The sequence below is a fragment of the Anolis sagrei genome, chromosome 1 (genome assembly GCF_037176765.1).
Source record: "Anolis sagrei isolate rAnoSag1 chromosome 1, rAnoSag1.mat, whole genome shotgun sequence".
In the NCBI taxonomy this organism is placed as follows: Eukaryota; Metazoa; Chordata; class Lepidosauria; order Squamata; family Dactyloidae; genus Anolis; species Anolis sagrei.
Window position 1 is genome coordinate 32,021,378 of NC_090021.1, and position 21,158 is coordinate 32,042,535.

The 21,158-nt window shown below is 41.4% G+C and overlaps 1 protein-coding gene across 1 annotated transcript in view; it reads right to left on the reverse strand.

Annotated features, from left to right (window-relative positions):
* Window positions 1-1,442: 1,442 nt before the first annotated feature.
* The window catches only part of RD3 (RD3 regulator of GUCY2D), a 33,329-nt gene continuing 13,613 nt past the window's right edge, over window positions 1,443-21,158 (reverse strand). The window contains exons 2-3 of the mRNA XM_060754321.2: window positions 7,091-7,416; window positions 1,443-5,869 (exon numbers count right to left, since the gene is read on the reverse strand). Of these exons, the coding sequence (XP_060610304.1) occupies window positions 5,572-5,869; window positions 7,091-7,386 (594 nt within the window). The 5' untranslated portion in view covers window positions 7,387-7,416 and the 3' untranslated portion in view covers window positions 1,443-5,571. The remainder of the gene's footprint in view (window positions 5,870-7,090; window positions 7,417-21,158) is intronic.

The following is a 21,158-nucleotide window of genomic DNA, read 5'->3' on the forward strand; positions in this document are numbered from 1 at the left end:
TTTACACTCATACGTAGAAATAAAAAATGTTGAGGCTTGTTCTTTGTTGTTTAATATGTAGTTACACTTGACTATTTTCTGTAAATAACTTTAATGATACTTTCTAGAAATCTAGATTTGCAATTTCCTTGACTTTTATCCTCCTCCCACCTTGCCAAATGCCTTTTTAACCCTACCTCTCTTATGTTGCATTTTCACCCTGTAATCCTTTAGTTAATAAATGATGCAAAGCTGGTAGGCTATCCATATAGGCTATCCACAGCAGGTTAAACCACCAGCTGCAGTAAATCTTGTCAGTGGAAAGGCTGCTAGTTCAAAGCCCGGGTCAGGGTGAGCTCCTGGCCTTTAGCCCAGCCTCTTCCTACCTAGCAGTTTGAAAGCAAAATGTGAGTAGATAAATAGATACTGCTTTAAAGTGGGGAGGTATCCTGAGGCACCCATAAGGAATGCAGGCAATTTGATCAAAGGAAGAAGCTACAAACAAAGCTCTTTGGCAGGAGATGGAGCAACAACACACAGACACCCTCCAAAACCGAGCACAAAGCCTCCAAGTTGCCGAATATGGGAAAAGCCGATATATACCTCTAACTGTGTATAATTGTCTGTCTTGTTTGTGTATAAAATGGCATTGAATGTTTGCCGCGTATGTATGTTCTGTGATCAGCTCTGACTCCCCTTTGGGGTGAGAAGGGTAGAATACAAATACAGTAAATAAATAAATAAAATGTCTGCTCAGAGGTATATTGAGTAATGGAGATAGGATTGTGGCCTAAACATATACAGTACTCCCATTTAAAAACAATTTTACCTTTCAATCCTCTGCAGCACAATCCCTATGTGTGTTTAGCCCAGTAGTTCTTAACCTGTGAGCCGCGGACCACCAGTGGGCCATGACGACTAAATTCTGGTCTGCGAGCCTACTTCCTCTTTATTTATTTTATTATATTCATTTTATTTCTGCTCCTTTCAGTTCGCATGCCACCCCTTCCCTGTTGCTGACCATGGCAGACGTTCTGTATCAGAAACTAGAGTTGATGTGGTCTATTGAATGCAAGTTTCTGAATCAGCACTCCAAACCGAATCTAAAGTTGACCAAAAACTGATTTGTAACCGTTTTGGTACTGATGTTGGAGAGTGGTCCCTGGTCAACGTGGTCTCTGGTCAAAGTGGTCCATCGTCAAAGTGGTCCCTGGTCAAAGTGGTCCCTGGTCAAAATGGTGCCTGGTCAAGATGTGCCTGGTCAAAGTGGTCTCTGGTCAAGTGGTCCCTGGTCAAACAAAGGTTGAGAACCACTCGTTTAGCCTAACACTGAACTGCATGATTACAGCCTTAACAAGGAAAAATTCGGGTGCCTAAAATTTAAAAGTCCAGTAATGCCAGAAGTAATACTGAAGCTGTTAATAAATGTAGCAACACACATAAATCAATCTCACAAGGGCAACTAAAAATTAAAGAAATGTATTTGAAAATGTAGTACAATAAACACCTGTCCACTCACAGATACAAAAGTTGATCAAATGGCTTACTAGAAAATGGCTTTTCATGCTTTTCTGGTTTTTCTCTAACCCAAAAAGGAACACACACAGTACTAGATACAACAAAGAGGAAGCAATTATAATGAATTATCATTTGAAAGAGTGATCTGGTGAAAGTAGATTCAAACAGCCTGACAGAATTCCTCAGGAACAGCCTCTCTCCCACCCTTAAGTTTTCCTTTCCCTTGTGGAGAAAGGAAAGCTTGAAAAGAAATGTCCAGGTAAGGACTACATGCCAGTAGTCCAGGCATGGGCAAACTTGGGACCTCCAGATGTTTTGGATTTCAACTCCCAGCCAGTAGGCTGTTAGGAATTAAGTTGAAGTCCAAAATATATGGAGGGCCCGAGTTTGCCCATGCCTGCAGTAGCCTTTACACCACCACATTTGGATATTTTGCTTCTTGTTTAATGTTGCAAAAGCAATATACAAATGCCATATAACCTTACAAATATTCAAAGATATAGAAAATGGCATAGCAAATGTTTGACTGTCAAAATATTTTGATTTTTTTTCTCTTTAGCTCCTGAGTGTAAATGTTCCAGGTTCAAACTGGATCTAACATTTTGAAGCCCTGAGTTTGGTATCAAATAATATTTTGCTGGTATACTCAGGAAAAAAAGATAAGAGATACAAAATTCTTCAGTGCAGTGAATCCACACTGCTTTGTTTACATATTGGAAGGCTAAATCTAGCAAATCCAGAAAAAAAGTGGAAGCCCAAAAAATAAATGATTCCAACCATGCTCTTTACATTGTGTGAAATCTAGGCCACTCTAAACTATGAGCAGCCCATTCATTTTCAAGGGTCAGTTGAGAAGCCTAATCGCACCTCACAAATTTTGATCTATTTTAAAAGGGATCCTATGGCCCCACAAAGCAAAGATAATGATTAAAGCAATCACATGCTCAGAACTCCAGACCTTTTGTGGAAAGATTGCATGTTGCCCTCCATCTGTAGACAGGAGTGATTTTGTACACACCTGTGTCTTGTTCCAACAAGTAAATGGATTTTTTCCAACAGGCCTTGGTTAGACCACCTCTGGAATACTGTGTCCACTTTTGGGCACTACAACTAAAGGGAGATATTGACAAGCTGGAATGTGTCCAGAGGAGGGCGACCAAAATGATCAAGGATCTGGAGAACAAGCCCTATGAGGAGCAGCTTAAAGAGCTGGGCATGTTTAGCCTTCAGAAGAGAAGGCTGAGAGGAGGTATGTATAAATATGTGAGGGGAAGTCACAAGGAGGAGGGAGCAACTTGTTTTCTGCTGCCCAGGAGACTAGGATGCGGAACAATGACTTCAAACTACAGGAAAGGACATTCCACCTGAACATGAGGAAAAACTTCCTGACTGTGAGAGCTGTTCAGCATTGGGACTCTCTGCCCTGGAGTGTGGTGGAGGCTCCTTCTTTGGAGGCTTTTAAGCAGAGGCTGGGTGGCCATCTGTCAGGGGTTCTTTGAATGCAATTTTCCTGCTTCTTTGCAGGAGGTTGGACTGGATGGCCCATGAGGTCTCTTCCAACTCTATGATTCTAGGGAAGGATACCATAAGCCAGTAAAAAGTTCTCTTGTGCTACCTTAAGTTTCAAAACAGCAGAAGGAAAAGTGACAGCAATTGCTTAGAACTGCACCATGGAAACAGTGCATCTAAACACTCCTCTTTTCTTCTAACTAGCATACAAGCCAGTAGGTCTTTCTATCCCTAAGGAGCTCTTGGCAACAGCAATGATACATTTATGCACTCCCACCCTACCACAAGTCTGGTGAAGAGGACTATACTAGAGTCTGCATGGACATCTCTAATCCACCTAAGATTGGTAGCCACCTCAACTGCCCTTAGAAGCAGCTCATAAGGTCCATCTAACTACTTTACAGGAACGAATAAGTGCCCCAGAGAGCAAAATATAAATCAGACTAGCTTCCACGAAAATATTGTCATTCCCCTTTTCTGTCAACACACATTTGAGCCAACGAATTTCGGCTTTCCCCTTTTAGAGGCAAAGCTTTCACATGTTTAGTGTTTCGGGCCAATGTCCAAAATGCCTTATCTATGCTCGCTAGGGCTTCTGAAAGCTGAAGTTCAAAACATCTGGATGGAAAAAGATTCCCCAGTATGCCATAAGGTCAAAGTGGTCCCACTTTATATATGCTGACGAACGAGGGATCTTATAATGCTAGTTGCTTCAGTTGTTATCTTGTTAGGCAACATCACTTTTGTGCAGGAGTAAATGTGACAATGCCTTGGCTGGCTGTCAAAATAAAGAATATAATCACAGCATGGCAATTTCTTGTGTGTGAATCCCTAGATATGCTGCTATAGAGTGATCAGCTCTACCGTATGACACCTCATCTGGGTCTCGGAGACGTCTCCCTTGAGGGGAAATGCCTCACTTGACTATCCGTTTGGTATTCTGTGGGTTCAGCTATCCTTCGGACATCGATCAGTCCTCAAGGAAGTTGCCATCACTCTACTCAATCACCAAAAGTGACTGGCACTCAGAGAGCTCTCGGAGTGTCCAGCCAGCCTCCATGTACCCCACACCAGAATTTACTATTTTGTTAACCAACATCACTTCTGTGCAGAAGTAAATGTGAAAATGCCTTGGGTAGCTGTCAGAAGAGTATAGTTACATCATGGCAATTCCTTGTGTGTGAATCCCTAGATATGCTGCTATAGAGCAATCAGCTCTACCCTATGACACCTCATCTGGGTCTTGGAGATGTCTCCCTTGAGGGGAAATGCCTCACTTGACCATCGGTTTGGTAGCCTATGGGTTCAGCTATTCTTCAGACATCGAGCCGTACTCAAGGAAGGAGCTATCGCTCCACTTGATTGCCCAAAGGAACTGGCACTTGGAGAGCTCTCAGAGTGCTCAGCCAGCCTCCATGCACACCACACCGGAAGTTGCTATCTTGTTAAATAACATCACTTCTGTGCAGGAGTAAATGTGACAATGCTTTGGCTGGCTGTCAGAATAAAGAATATAGTCACAGCATGGCAATTTCTTGTTTGTGAATCCCTAGATATGCTGCTACAGAGCCAGCATGGTTTGAGCTACGACTCTGGTGACCAGGAGCTGAACCCTCACTCAGTCATGAAAACCTACTGGGTGATCTGAAACAAGCCATACAGCCTTGCAGGAAGGCAAAGGCAAACAAATCTTGCCAAAAATGAAATGATAGGTTTGTTTTAGGATTGGCATAAGCTGGAAACAACTTGAAGGCACACAACAACCACAGATAAGCTGGAGCTGAATAGGGTGGTTGATTTAAAACATTGTTAGGCCTTCACATCTGACCTACTCCCCAACACTTGAGAGGGCCAGACACACCAACCACACACTCAATTTTAAAAAGAAATTGAAATATTGGTGGACCAAAAATCTAGGGGAATGTTTCAAGAAACCTTGGGGGGAGGTGTGGAGATTTCACCAGATTTTTGGCCCTCTTTTCCAACACAAAGTGACCCAGAAGTCAGCTATTGGGTCACTTCTTGTTTGAAAAAAAATGACTTTGGGGGAAATGGATCAAAATTGACTTCCATGACCATTTGGGGCCATTTCAGACCTTAAAGCATTGGGGCTGCTCACAGTGTATGTTTGCCAACTTGTTCCACGGAGCACATGCATTCATTGTAGTTACGGTGGAAGAAACATCTGGAAGTTGGTTGGAACAGAAACACAGAGCCGATTGATACAATTACTTTCTGGGCTTCTCTTTCAATCTATAGAGGACAGACTAACCTTTACATAGTTTTTCACACAGCATACCACACAGGTGGCCACCTGTGGTACTAGAGGTCGGTTTTGTATGAAATGTTTGCTATGTGCACACACAGAAGGGAAAACACAAACAAGCACAGAAATGTACAGAAAAGATGTCAAAAATGTGTTCATGTGGATTCAAAACAAAAGAGAGGCAAGAAAGAACACCCAAAAAGGGATGGAGGAAAAAACATTTAAAAGGGTGAATAAATAAGTAAATAAATTAATGCATGAAACGGTCTGTTTCTAAAATCCGGTTGTTATAAATAAAGTCAATAGTCCTTGGTACTCCTGAATTCAGGCATGCTCCATACTCTCCTGGCTGGATCAGTGCCTCTCTCGACATCTTCTGAAATAGTCTTGATATCACTGCTGAAGGGTGAAATCCTGGTTCGGGACTTGAAAGTTGAAAGGGAGATGCTTGTTTTGTGCTTTGTGTTCCACTGCCTTGCCAGCTTCTTTGCCTCTTCCTCCTCTTTGCTCTTCTCCATGGCGTCCTGAAGAACAGAACGGAAAAGCCGAGACACTTCTGGGGCTTCTGGCTCATATTCAGCAACAAGCTGACGAAATCTGAGAGAGAAAAACAAACACACAGTTTGTTGGAGCATGTAAAAATCAGTTGGTGAGTGTGTTAACTGAAAAATGCAAAGCATGAAGCATAGTTGGTTGGGCTACGCCTGGGATGCTAGCTGAGCCTGCGAGTTTTGGCAACAGTTACATGTTTAGGTTTTCTGTGCAGGAGCTTGCCAAGACAAGTTAGTTTTTTTTCTGCTTCAGAGCTGCTGGAAGAAAATCCTTCACATCGTCACCCAAGGAACATTTGAATCTCTCTCAAAGGACATTGTGTGAGTCAATGCAACTGTTCACATGACTGTATATATGTTGCTCTGCATAACAAATAGTAAACACCTTATTCTTTGCTGAAAATCTTTTCTCTAGCAAGACAGTGTATGGACTAGTAAAAATATGAACTACACGTGATTTTCATTCCACCACATAGTTCACACCTGGGAAGGTGAAATCACTAACGCTTCAACTTTAAATCTATACTTCAAATTGAATTTGCGGTTTCCTTATATACCCTTGGAATTCTTTGGCCATACACTCGACCAGCAGGCCAACAGCGCATCAAGGCTGCCACCACATCACTGGCAACAATGTTTTTAAATGCATTTTAATGTAATGGTTTTATTTAATGTATAATGTTGTGATATATTGTGTATGTATTCTGTATGTGTTGGCATCGAATTGTTGCCGTTGTAAGCTGCCCTGAGTCCCCTTTCTGGGGTTGAGAAGGACGGGGTACAAATGTTGGAAATAAATAAACAATAAAATAAACAAGCGGCTCCCACCTAGAAACTTGATGGCAACATTTCCAGTGCACTGGTGTCACATCACCAGAAATTCAACATTGCTAACAAGCCTTGGGGAGAAAGCAGCTTGCTGGTGGCAACACATCAGTGGGTCCACTGATGATGCATGCAATAGATCAGGCTTGAAACAGCTCACCTGTCCACACTTTCAAAACTCCAGAGCTCCTTGGAAGTTCCAGAGTAAATCCTGTGTTTGGTTGACCTGTATTAACACCTGGATGCAGTAGTTCTGCTGCAAGTCCAGTTGTGCATTGCATGGACTACCCACAGCAGCTGAGTAGTGAGTCCACATTATTTTGCAAATTGAAAGAATCAGATGCATCTAAGGGAGTAGACTTAATCTCTAAAATGTTACAACACTCCTTTGCATACTAATATTCCAGACTAACACAGATATAGGTTGTAATTGTAATCATACCTGATAATCACAGGACCACAGTAGGAAGGGTGTATTTTGGAGCACATATCTTCTAGCTGCAAGCGCTCCCCTGGACTGACATCGTAGCTGTGTTTTGGGTAGCTAACCAGCCAGCCATAGTCAACACCAGTTTTTATCTTACGATACTCATTTTCTCGCTCCCTCTGCTGCTTCTCCGCTTCCTTGATTTGCCAGCCAAACTCCATCATCAGGGTCTCCACCACCATCTCTGTAGGGCTTCGCTGGGAAATGCGACTGGTGGGTTCATTCCACCCAAACCAGGAAGACAGTGCCATGCCTGCTCTTTCTTGCTCCCCTTTCTTTGTCTGCAAAGGGAAAAATAAAAGGTTACATGTAAACAATCCATCAATCAAACACTTTATTTATATCCCATTTTCTTCCCCAACATGCAACTCAAGATGGCTTAAAGAATAAAAATATGTACAAGTAAAATAACGCAATATAGCAAAAAATATACAAAAAGTTAAGATTAAAATGAGACTAGACTATAGCATTAAAGCCATATAAAACTGAATTTAAAAGCAGAGATCACACAAGAATCATTACATCAGTCAGCTCCCAACATCTTAGTGGAAATCAGGGCACAAGAACGATGGCATTTCCAGCCACCAGCAAATCAGTACCATTCAGAAGCAGAAATCCTATCTCAATTTCTTATGACAACCTTGTTCACTAATAGGAACTCCATCTCCTCCTTGTGTGAGACAGAATTTGAACATTTTAAAAATAAAAATAAACATCATTGTGCAGAAATTGCTGAGTTAGGTGAAAAACGCTGAAGCTTCTGCCCCTGTCTCCTTGCTTTATGATTGGATAGCCCAAATAGTGCCCAGTGCATGATTGATAGATGCTTTTTGCCTGAAATGGCTCATGCCCATATTTAGAGAACAGGAAATGGTGTGATCAAGCAAAAGCCATGCCCTCCTGACCAACATTGGCTAAGAGGGTCATGCAATGATGATGCTAGCAAGCAAGGTGAACTATGAAACATTGTTCCAAAACATGCCATTGATCCCTCCCTATACAAGATAGGCTGGTGCCCCATGCATGTGTTCTGGTTCCCCCCCCCCCCTCTTGCTTTTCTGTGAGCCTAAAATAAAGCTTCCTCATGATCCAAGAAACATCTGGCAATTCTGATCTCTCCTTGAAGCTTTTGAACCTGTTCATCTTGACCTGGAGTGATATTTGTGCCCCAAGTACCAGTTGAACATGCTTCCTTTGCCCGAAATGACTGCTAGCTGGGGAAACAAACTAGTTAAGCCTATGTAACTAGTAAATGGTGAACGATAACAGCAAACGTTTTCAAGCTGGAAGGAGTAGATCAGTGTTTCTCAACCTGGGGGTCGGGAGCCCGGGGGGTGGGTTACGAGGGTGGTCAGAGGGGCTGCCAAAGATCATCAGAAAACACAGTATTTTCTGTTGATAATGGGGGTTCTGTGTGGGAAGTTTGGCTCAATTCTATTGTTGGTGGGGTTCAGAATGCTCTTTGATTGCAGGTGAACTATAAATCCCAGAAACTACAACTCCCAAATGTCAAGGTCTATTTTTCCAAAACTCCACCAGTTTTCACATTTGGGCATATTGAGTATTCGTGTCAAGTTTGGTCCAGATCCATCATTATTTGAGTCCACAGTGCTCCCTGGATGTAGGTGAACTACAACACCAAAACTCAAGGTCAATGCCCACCAAACCCTTCCAGTATTTTCAGTTGGTCATGGGAGTTCTGCATGCCAAGTTTGGTTCAATTCCAACATTGGTGGCATTTAGAATGTTCTTTGATTGTAGGGGAACTATAAATTCCAGCAACTACAACTCCCAAATGAAAAAATCAATCCCCCCAACTCCACCAGTATTTATATTTGGGCGCATCGGGTATTTGTGCCAAATTTGGTCCAGTCAATGAAAATACATCCTGCATATCAGATATTTACATTGTGATTCATAGCAGTAGCAAAATTACAGTTGTGAAGTAGCAATGAAAATAATTTAATGGTTGGGGGTCACTACAACATGAGGAACTGTATTAAGGAGTCGCGATATTAGGAAGGTCGAGAAACATTGGAATAGATGAGGATCCATGTCCACTTGCGTGCCATTCTTCAGTTAAGAAAACAGAAGCACAGAGTCACTTACAGATATCCCTAAGCCAAGAATGGCAAGCGATTTGGCCTTGTGCAGAGTTACAGTTTAAGATCACAAATGAGAGAGGCATCATGTTATTACAAACCTAGTTTATTTCCCCAATTTCCTCCTCAAGATCTTTTCAGCGAGAGGAAGCTCGTCACGGGAAAGCTTGTGAGCTGCTGCCCTATTTGTCATGTACTTGATGACAGCTTGCAGAGGAGTGTTAAGCGCTACTGGTGTTTTCAATTTGAAGTTCACTTCAGGGCTAATCATCAGATTACCTACTGTGGCTTTTCCATTAGGAGGACCTAAAAAACAAATCCATAAAGCTCAAGATTGGAAGAGGATTTCCAAAGCTTTAATCTGAACCAATTTTTCATAGACTTAAAATGATTTTTATGCCATTTTTTTTACTAAAACTTTGTGATGGACCACAATGCCCACCAATGCTGGCATTTAAATGAATACCTACTGAAAATTAACTACAGCCCAACATAGTGTATAACCCAGCAAAAGGGTTGTTAACAGTACTAGCGAACTACCCAGGCTTAAGCTGCTCAACATAGTCTAAGCATCATCGAGTTTTGTTTTAGAATCTAGTGCGTAATTTCACTTTTGACGAACTGTGACCACAGAGATTATGGTGTTTAGAATGACACCGATGTGCCCTCTTAATAACACAGTAAAGTCTGAGAACTGTCACCGACTAATCCAGTAAACAGAGCTTGACTTCCTGTAAGAGAAATGTAAAGCTTGATGCCTGCCTTGAAGTAAAAAGCTCCAGGCTTATGATTCATGATTTTCAAAAATGATAATTTTGAATGTTGGCAATAGAAAGATTTGGGAGGGAAGGAGCAGAGAGTACATTAAATATTAATGAGATGAATGATTAAATATTGGCTAGCTGAGGTGGATTGTAAAGCTGGATTTGTAAAGATGTGTTAAACATCTCACATTTCTTCTTGGAAATGTGTATTATTTCATTTATTTTTATTTCATGGCAAAAACATTGCATAAATAAGTATAAAACGGATAAAAAATAGACGAAGCGTAAGTGGCTAAATAATTTTAGACCAAAAATGGGTAACGGCGACCGCATTGTCGGTAGCTTTAAACCAGTGGTTCTTAACCTGTGGGCCGTAGACCACCAGTGGGCTGCTAGGACGAAAATCTAGTCTGCGAGCCTCCTTCCTCTTTATTTTATTTTATTTTATTTCCAATCATTTCATGCCGCTTGCCACTCCTGCCCGGTCACTGACCATGGCATATGTTCTGTATCAGAAACTAGAGCTGATGTGGTCTGTCCAATGCAATTTTCTGAATTAGCACCCCAAATCGAATCTAAAGTTGACCAAGAACCAATTCGTAAGCCTTTTGTACTAATGTTGGAGAGTGGTCCCTAGTCAAAGTGGTTCCTGGTCAAATAAAGGTTGGGAACCACTGCTTTAAGCAAATCTTCCTCTGTGCATGAGGCAAGGCATTGTGGGCAAGCATACAGATGCGGAGTTGTTTGTTCTGCCCCACAGTCAAACAAGACAGAGGATTCTTCTAGGTCAGTGGTTCTCAACCTGTGGTTCATGGACAACCAATGGTCCGCAAGAACGAATGGCCCCAACATTTCTACACCGTTGCCTCAAAAGCACATCAGCTGTAGATCATTAAATATGGCTTTCTGTGAGCGAGCAGATGGCGACTACTGGATGGGATATGTTCTGCATCAGAAACTTGAGATAATGTGGTGTATCCAATGCAATTTTCTGAATCAGCAACCCAAAGTGATTTGTAACCTTTTTGGTACTAATGTTGGGGAGTGTTCCCTGGTCAAAGTGGTCCCTATTCAAGTAGTCCCTGGTCAAGTGGTCCCTAGTCAAGGTGATCAATGGTCACAGTGGTCCCTGGTCAAAAAAAAAAGGTAGGGAAACACTGTTCTAGGTAGTGCCATTTTGCCAGGTTGTCTTTTGATCTGCCCACTCCACTTCTGAGTCTGTTCAGGGACTTCCAAATTGCCCATTATTTCACGAGGCACTTCCCTTTGTAGTTTCATTGGGCTTTTAGAATTCAGTTCACATTATAATCTAGATTCTATATATGAATCAAATTCTATTATTTTTTGGAAATTCAAACTTGTAGAAACCTTGTAGTGGAGTTTTTCATTCCATTTTTTTCAGACAGCCTTCCATTTTTGTTAGGGTTGGGGATGCAGGACCCACAGCAAAAAGTGTGGAAAGACTAAAAAAATTCCTCCTTTAAACCCAAGAGTATAGCTCTTTAATCATCTCTAGGTCTTTCAGATGATTTGGAATCACAATGAAGGACCTAGAGATTCCTAGAGTTCACATTTTAATCAAATCCATGAATACTCAAGTCTGTAAATGTCAAACTCAGAAATGCAGAGGCAAGAATACATATCAAGAGAAAATTCACACAAAAATGAATATACTGAATTTAATAGGAAATATTCTTCAAAATATGTCTACCCTGGGAACCTTGCATGGAAAAATACATGACTCAGAAGCATACCAAAAACTGTGTATTTTCATGTAATTTATTTGAAAAATCCAAACTCCTGGGACAACCCAAACTTAAGACCAGGAATATTCTCAAAGTTCACATCAAACATAAACAAAGAAAAATGAGAAACTTCTGTTCCAAACAGTCTGGAGTCTTTAAAATGAAGGTTTTAGGGTCCATTACACCATTTTATTGCTGCTTCTCATTAATTTTTGCTCTTGAACACTGAAAATTGCATAACTTACATTGCTTGTGGTGCATTTTCTACCACTGACTCATCAGCTAAAGCTTTTATTACTATTTCAAACACATTTTAAGGTCATTTGAAATGTCGCTTTGTTATTAAAGATGCTGGTTCTCCAAGAATTCTTAAACTGTAGAGATTTTCAGTGCCCATGATCAAAGGAAGAAGCGCTTTCAGATAGTAGTAGTGAGATGAATATCAGGGAGTAAGCCATGTTTTGCAGGCTGAGGAACAAGAGGATATCATCTTCAGAACTCAACTATACCAAGCAAAGGGACAGAAGATGCTTGCATGGTAAAACTACTAAAAATGTCTGAAACTACACCTCGATTTGGAACCAAATTTGAGCATGTGCAATGGTGGAAAAGCACTTCGCCATCCACTCATCCCCACGACATCCATAAGAACATACAAAGTGTTATGCTGAAGCATAAGAAACACTGTTTACACAATGGCCAACCAACTGCCTACAAGAAATCTGCCAACTCAATCTGAGTGCCATTGCACCCTTTGCCTTATGTTCCCAGCCACTGAAACAGGGGCATATGGCCTCTGATAATGGAAGAGATATAGGGTCAAGCTGATTAGTAACCATTGATGATCCTATCCTCTATTAATTTATCTAATCCTCTTTTAAAGCCATCCAATTTAGCAGACAGCACTGTATCTTATAGCACCGAATTCCAGAGCTTATCTATGTACTGTGTGACCATGCCTATTTCAAAGCCCCAAGACCCTCCAAAATATTATATAGTGGCTCAGGACAGGAAGTCTGTGTGAGGGTTCATGAAAATCATCAGAAGTACCTTGAATAAATAAGCAAATCCTTTGCACCACTTGAAGTTAACCTCCGGATCTAAACTATGACATGGCTAAGATAGATCTCCAAAATCCGGATTGTATATATCTACTTAGAAAGGAGTATCTGGGATAGAAAATTTGCAGGAAAATACGTAGGCCTCTTATTCACACTATATTCCTCTTACAACTACCCCCCCCCCCCCCCACATTTCTTATTCTTAATTCATCTGGGAATCCACACAAATTTCCATTGTTGTATGAGGGCGGACATATGCTCAGGTATTCCCAAAAGAAATCAACCAAATGTGCACCAGGTACTCATGCTTGAATGCATTTTGAGGTGTATTTCACATCATAGTAGAAAGAAACACAAATTTAAAATGTAGTGTGTGCTTCTGTTATATGCTCCTGGGACTACATTTTCCTTATCATTCTGGAGATAGCAAAAACACACTGGGAAGCCAAAGACAGCTGCTGTTTTCTCCCCAATATTTATGCAATGAATGCTCTCTATCTTGCTGTTGCTTTCTTTCAAACACATCTGTCACACCAGTGATGAGCAGAAGATATAATGGGATCTACTGGAAGATCTTGGGGTGATTTGCAATGAATCAACAAAGGTTTTTTCATCACACTAGAAAGAAAAAACTTACTTAAAATCCAGTTTCTGGCTCCTGCAGAATTCTGTGGTTTGTAGTTTAGTGAAATTGTTAAAGGCTCCTCCCTAAACTTACAAACCCCAGAATTCTGCAGCAGGCAGAAACCGGATTTTAAGTTGATTTTTTCTCTAGTGTGATGAGGCTCTTCGACAATTACATATGTCTAATCCAGTGGTTTTCAACCTTCCTAATGCCACAACCCCTTAATACAGTCCCTCAAGTTGTGGTGACCCCCAACCATAAAATGATTTTTGTTGCTACTTCATAACTGTAATTTGGCTACTGTTATGAATTGTAATGTAAATATCTGTTATGCAGGATGTATTTTCATTCACTGGATCAAATTTCACAAAAAATCCCGATATGCCCAAATTTGAATACTGGTGTGGCTGGGAGGTGGAGGATTAATTTTGTCATTTAGGCGTTGTAGTTGCTGGGATTTATAGTTCACCTACAATCAAAGAGCATTCTGAACTCCATCAATGATGGAATTGAACCAAACTTGGCATACAGAACTCATAAACAATAAAAAAGTACCTGAAGGGTTTGGTGAACATTGAGTTTTGGAGTTGTAATTCACCTACATCCAAAGAGCACTGTGGACTCAAACAATGATAGATCTGGATCAAACTTGAGACAAATACTCAATACGCCCAAATGTGAACACTGGTGGAGTTTGGGGGAAATAGACCTTGACATTTGGAAGTTGTAGTTGCTGGGATTTATAGTTCACCTACAACCAAAGAGCATTCTCAACGCCATCAATGATAAAATTGGGCCAAACTTCCCACATAGAACCCCCATGCCTTGGAGGGACTTGCTGGTACAAGCCTCCCTCAGGTCTCGCATACTCTCCCACACCGACATATGTGCACCACGCTGCCATGCGCAGAACACGTCTGCTCTCCCCTCCCTGCTTGGAGTCTCAGAAAAAGCCCATCCCTTGGCTGAGAGGCTGGCTGAGAGGCCAACCAATCATATCAGGAGGAGTACTTTTGGTGGGAGGATTCGCCGTCTGTTTCCAAAAAGGAAGACAAAGACAGGGTGGAGAGATTTTCACCCTTCTCTGTCAAATGGGTTCCTAAGACCATCAGAAAAAGGCCCGTAGTCAGGATTTTGATTCGGGGGGGGGGGGGGGTCCTTACACTGCTGCTCAAGGGGCAAAGTCTAAATTTCACTTCCCAGGTATACAAGAGCATCTTATATCCCCTTGGTGAATTTTTGTTTCACTCTCAATATTGTTTACCTGTAATAGAGAACCCAGGTGATATCTAGATGTGTGAGAAAAGCTTTAGGATTTAGTGCCTCTAAAACAGTGGTTCTCAATCTGTGGGTCCCCAGATGTTTTGGTTGTCAACTCCCAGAAATCCGAATAGCTGGTAAACTTGGCTGGGATTTCTGGGAGTTGTATGCCAAAACATCTGGGGACCCACAGGTTGAGAACCACTGCTCTAAAAGATATAGTGGCATAGCCTTCCACACCTGAGAAAGAAGAAACAGAATTCAGCCTTGATGGAGTGGGGCGGAAGGCTGCTGCTTCTTTTTCAGGTGCATAAAGGCAACTAGACAACATCCAATTGTGGACCTGTGGCCAGGAGGAAAAGCTCCACCCAGGACCTCCTGGACACCTTGCACACCAAGAGAGGGAGACATCTTATATCCCGAGTAGAAAAGACATGTCTCTAGTCCATAGAGCCAATCATCTCAGGGGAAAGAGAGCCATATATATGGTACCAAAATCTAATAGCAAAGTGAAAACACAACTGTGAGATTTTGCAGTCAGGACCTCTCACCTCTGATTGTGGCACTGTAGTTGTGGTTCACTTCCTTGTGTCTGTCCCCACACCAGAGATCTACCTATCCCACCCCAAATTCCCCCAACATCTCTGAGTAGGAGTATATCTACATCAGTTCAGATTTACACACTACTGGTGGAGATTTATACACTACCAGCAAGCCAATTGTCCAATGCAAATCAAATCAAGCAGCTGAAATAAAATCCATGATCTAAGTACAGAAAGCAATATAGTCTGAACGTCTTATTTCAATAAAACACATTTCTAGATAAAACTCCAAATCTATTTACACATGGCACTGAAAATAAAGGGACAGGGTACTCCAAGTAGTTGCCAGAAAGAGCTCAGATGGTAAAGGCTCCAAGGTATCCAAACTCCTGCAGGGCTCATCATGCCAGCAGGGTATAAGTATGACGGAAGCAGCTTTTTTGCTCCATATCCTCTCCCCAGCTGGAGCTACAGTTTTCTTTCACTTTACAACAATTTTCTCCTGCTGAAACCCAACAGAGGGAATTAATCTAAATAATCTCCAGGTCTGGCACAAATTACTAGCTAGTTTGGGGACATGTCAATGTGCAGGAGAGATATAGGGCCTTCAGATTAGGAATGGGGAAGATGCATGCCATCCTCAGAGGACCGCATTTTTAAAACACCAACAACATGTTGCCTCAAAGGCTTCCTCTGCGGCATGGGAGGAAATTTCTATACCTTTTTGCGCCTTAGGGTTATTTTAGTCCTAGGAGAGATCTTTATTTCCAGCCCAGACATTGTTGGATACGGCCTGGCACCTCCTATCTATTACCCTGGTCATTCTTCTAACAGGCCCCTGGAAATGAGCATCCACAGGCCCGTTCCCGCTACTGTTGTTAGCCTATGACAGTATTGTACCCAAATTCCGGGCCCATCTTATTTTGATTTTGTACCAGTCTTGGCCCGACCTTTTTAATTGTTCTGACCCATCCCTTCCCATGCCCTAACAAATAAAAGGCATGGAAAACAGGCAGGAATTTTTAAAATATGTGTGTTATTGGGATAATTTTATTCTTATGTTGTTATTGTTATTTTTGCTTATATTGTGGCACTGTATGTGCTGTGTTGATACTTGGAAACCGCCTGAGCCCCTTCGGGAAGCTAAAGCAGTATATAATAAAGTTTTATTATATTATTTATTAAAATGGCAAAAAGAGGGCCCCCAAACATGACTAACTGTCTCCCCTTTCTGTTGGGGAATATGGGGCAGAAAAAATTAATTTGCAGATGTATAGCTTGACAATGCAGCTCCACAATCCTGATTGAGCCTTGTCTTCCTCTCCAATCTCAATTCCATCATCAGAGAGAAAAGAACAATTGGTGTTTCCATGAATCTGGGAAGGAAGGTGTGAGCATGGATTTCTTCCTTGCTACCCTCAGAGGAAGAGATCCAATATATTCTTTGACTTCCAACTCTGATCAAATAAACCTGCCAAATCAATGGATTTGGGGCAGTGAAAAAATCCCTAACAACATTTTTAGACAATCCCCATCACTGATTAAATAATGCAAAAGCATCCCTGTGCATTTATCAAGAACAATACAATGAATAGTTTGCATCTTCTCAGACTAATATGTATTTTTAAAAGGTAACATTAGACGCACTCTCCTGCTGATGCAAACTGACATGTCCTGCAATCCCATAAAGGGATGACGCTAGCAAAGGTCCTGGACAGAAATACTAGTAAAGATAAATACAGAGCTTGGAAGAGTCACATTTTTGGATTTTGTCTCCCAATGATCTTGCTGGTTAGGAGATACTACTACTACTAATAATAATAATAATAATAATAATAATAATGCCAGTAAATGTGGTCCCAGTGGTGATTGGCACACTGAGTGCACTGCCTAATGACCTTGGCCTGCACTTAAAAACAATCGGTGCTGACCAAATTACCATCTGTCATTTGCAAAAGGCCACCCTACTCGGATCTGCATGTATTATTTGTTGATACATCACACAGACCTAGACACTTGGAAAGTGTCCGACGTGGGATCAAATACAAAATCCAGCATAGTGATCTTGTTTGCTGTGTACTAATATTGTTATGTATCAAATAATAACTTTATTCTTGTATCCCGCCACCATCTCCCTGAAGGGACACTGAGTGGCTTACACACGGCACAAAGTGCCAAAAACAGAACATAAAATAAAACACAATTTAAAAATACAGTTGAATAAAACATATAAGCATATTAAACAACAAAACTCAATTAAAAGAGCTTTCATAAACCAATGGTAGTAAGCTACTGTAAACATGGCGAGGCTGTAAACAATCGGACAGGGAATGGGATAAGTGCAAAACTGTAACCATGGGACAAGGGCATGGGATAAAGTGCAAGGCTGTATACCAATTGCATAGATCAGCTAGGGACTAGGCATTCTCCGAAGCTTGTTTGAACTAATAGTTGTAGTTAAAATTAGGAGCTTTTCAATGCACTACATAAATCTTAATCAAGAGATCATCTTTACTGTTTGAAGCCTCCACAACTACAAGCAACTCTTTGCCAATACTTTCAGGAGAAAGGGGCGCATTATTTTTTGTTTATTGGGACTCCCTCCACACTACATAATTATAGCACTATGATTCCACTTTAACTGCTATGAGTGAACCCTCGGATACCATAAGATGCAGCCATGATAGTTAGTGGAATCATAGTGCTATATGTAGTGCCTGGTGGTGCAGCAGGTTAAACCGCTGAGCTGCTGAACTTGCTGACTGAAAGGTCAGGGGTTCAAATTCGAGGAGAGAAGTGATCTCCCACTGTTAGGCCCAGCTTCTGCCAACCTAACAGTTTGAAAACATGCAAATGTGAGTACATCAATAGGAACCACTCCGATGGGAAGATAATAGCACTCCATGCAGTTATGCCGACCACATTACCTTCGAGGTGTCTATGGACAACGCCAGCTCTTCGGCTTAGAAATGGAGATGAACACCACCACCCCAGAGTCGGACACGACTAGGCTTAATGCCAGGGGAAACCTTTTCCTTTACCCTTAAATGTATGCAGTAAAACTTTTAACAGCTTTTGATTTCAACATATCAAAATATGAAAGTGAATCACAACCATCTGTCCAGACCCGAGGCAATTTTAATTCCAACTTCAAATCCATTTTTATGTCTTGCAATATGAAATGGCACATGCATTTTATGCTGTAGCCTTGATTTAATGGTGCAAAAATGAAATGTGGTGTGGCAGGGATTCCTGTAGCAGATCATCACAAGGCTATGGTCTATTATACTGCCCAGCTGGCATACTCACAAATGGCTAGAGCAAGATAATCATTCATCTTGCAAATCCTTCCCAAATAAGCACATCAGTTCCTAAACTAGAAGGAACTGTTTCCGTCACTACGCAGTCCCGTGCCGGCAGGACTGAAGACCAACAGGTTGGAGGTTCCAATTCAGGGAGAGCGTGGATGAGCTCCCTCTATCAGCTCCAGTTGAAGACCGACAGGTTGGAGGTTCCAATTCAGGGAGAGCGTGGATGAGCTCCCTCTGTCAGTTCCAGCTCCCCATGCAGGGACATAAGAGAAGCCTCCCACAAGGATGGTAAGACATCAAAACACCTGGGTGTCCCTTGGACAACGTCCTTGCAGACAGCCAATTCTCTCACACCAGAAAAGACTTGCAGTTTCTCAAGTCACTCCTGACACAAAAAAATTTAATTACTGCGCAAATTAAGCTGTATCGCTGCACTTTTCAAAATGTATACAGTGGCACCTCCTCATTTGTGGTTTTGATTATTCACAGACTTGATTGAAAATGTTCTAAGAATTTCTCAGATCTCCAATCTCTGTGAGGGAGGAGGTAATATTCTCTTTAAAGGTATTTTTATTGCCCTGGGTTTGGACATGTGGTCATTCTCCATTTTGACCCTTTCTCTTCCTGTCTTTGTCTTCCTTTGAGTAAAGACGCATCTTGCCTTTCTCCAGGCAAAATGTAGCTGCATGGATACTATTTTCTTATTTTTATCCTGTTACCTTTTTTAGAAGATAGCTTAGTAAGCTAGTTAGCTCCAATACTCTTTTCTATCAAGAATTGATTTCTTTTTACTTTAATAAACATATCTTTTTTGGAACCTAAAACTGTGGCTCCTGCAATCCTGATTCATCCTCTTGAATGGAAACTTATCCTGGCTCGCTACTTGTAAGCTTCTGCTGGTTATGAACTGTGCCTCTGGCACACTGCTCTATTTTTTGTGGAATTACCCCAAATGAGGGTTATTTTGAGCCTAACAGCTCTGACTCCCATCAGAATCTCTTTGGTCCACCAATGTGATCCTATGGTCAGCTTTGAGTGAAAACTGACCATAGCCATCATGGAAGATCTAGGTATTCTGTCATGTAAAAAATAGCTATTTCTTTATTTGCGGTTTTTCATTTCCACAGGGTCCTGTGCCCCTAACCCCAGCAAATGTAGAACTGACTGTACTATCTGTATCATCAAAGCTGCTTTCACACAGAGAAGCAAATGGGGGATAGGAGGAGAGTGATGGACAGATGATGCTGGACTGACCCTTAACCTCATTGAGGCAACTGCCTCCGGCACCAGAGCCTTGCTGCTGTGAAAGCACAGGCAGTGCCAGTATTCTGAAGACTTCTTTGGCAGTGTGCAGATGGCTATGTTTGCTACCTTTTGGGTTTATATACCATCATCACCTTTGTGTGCGAGAAGTTGGGAGCACAGGAGCTTATGACACATGGTTGGCAATGCCACATCCTCCTAGCTCTGGGTGCTAGAAAAGCAGCCCTGCGGACACTTTGTGGCCCAAGAATTGCCCATTCCTGGGCAATACAAAGAACAGGACTGCAATTAAACACACACACACACACACACCAAAGTTGAATAAATCTGGCCTCTTCACACAAACAAAATGTGTTTCCACAGTAACAAAAATGTTCAATTACTAAAGATGAGCTGTTTTGTACTTCTGCATGGTTCAGCATCTATCAGAAGTTTAGAAAGACATAATAGCCATGTTTAAATATTTGAGAGGATGTCATATTAAGCAGGTGTTCTTAACCTTTTAATAATACCATAATAATAATAATAATAATAATAATAATGATTATGATGATGATGGAGCCCCCGGTGGTGCAGTGGTTAAAGTGTTGAGCTGCTGAGCGTGTTGACCAAAAGGTTGCAGGTTCAATTCCGGGAAGCAGTGTGAGCTTCTGCTGTCAACCCTAGCTTCTGCCAACCTAGCAGTTCAAAAACATGCAAATGTGAGTAGATCAATAGGTACCACTCCGGCGGGAAGGTAACGGCGCTCCATGCAGTCATGCTGGCCACATGACCTTGGAGATGTCTATGGACAACGCTAGCTCTTCGGCTTAGAAATGGAGATGAGCACCACACCCCAGAGTCAGACATGACTGGACTTAAAGTCAGGGGGCAACCTTTACCTTTACCTAATAATAATACTACTTTATTTATATTCCGTCCTGGCTCCCCGGAGGGATTCAGGGCAAATTCCAATCACAAAAAGGCATACATTAAACGCCTGAAAATAACAACTAATAGACACATAATAACAAATAAAAATTGCTCCAAGAACCCCTTTGCCAGTAAGGGGAAAACCACAGACCCCTTCTCAGAATATGGCAGCAGAAAGCTTTATGACACTCCACAATGGCATGTATTTAAATTCAATTTAGAATTATTTTTAAATATGATATATGCAACAATTGTAACATGATATGAAATGGATACTACTGTTATTTATTGTAAGAATTCATTAGTAAAGGAAATACTAGATTTCAGGTAGATTTCAGAGAAAATAAAGATAAGTTGATTTTTTTCCAATTCAAAGTCACCGACTCTTTGAAATCTTTCCACGGGCCCCCAAGTGGTCCAAGGACCCCTGGTGAAGAA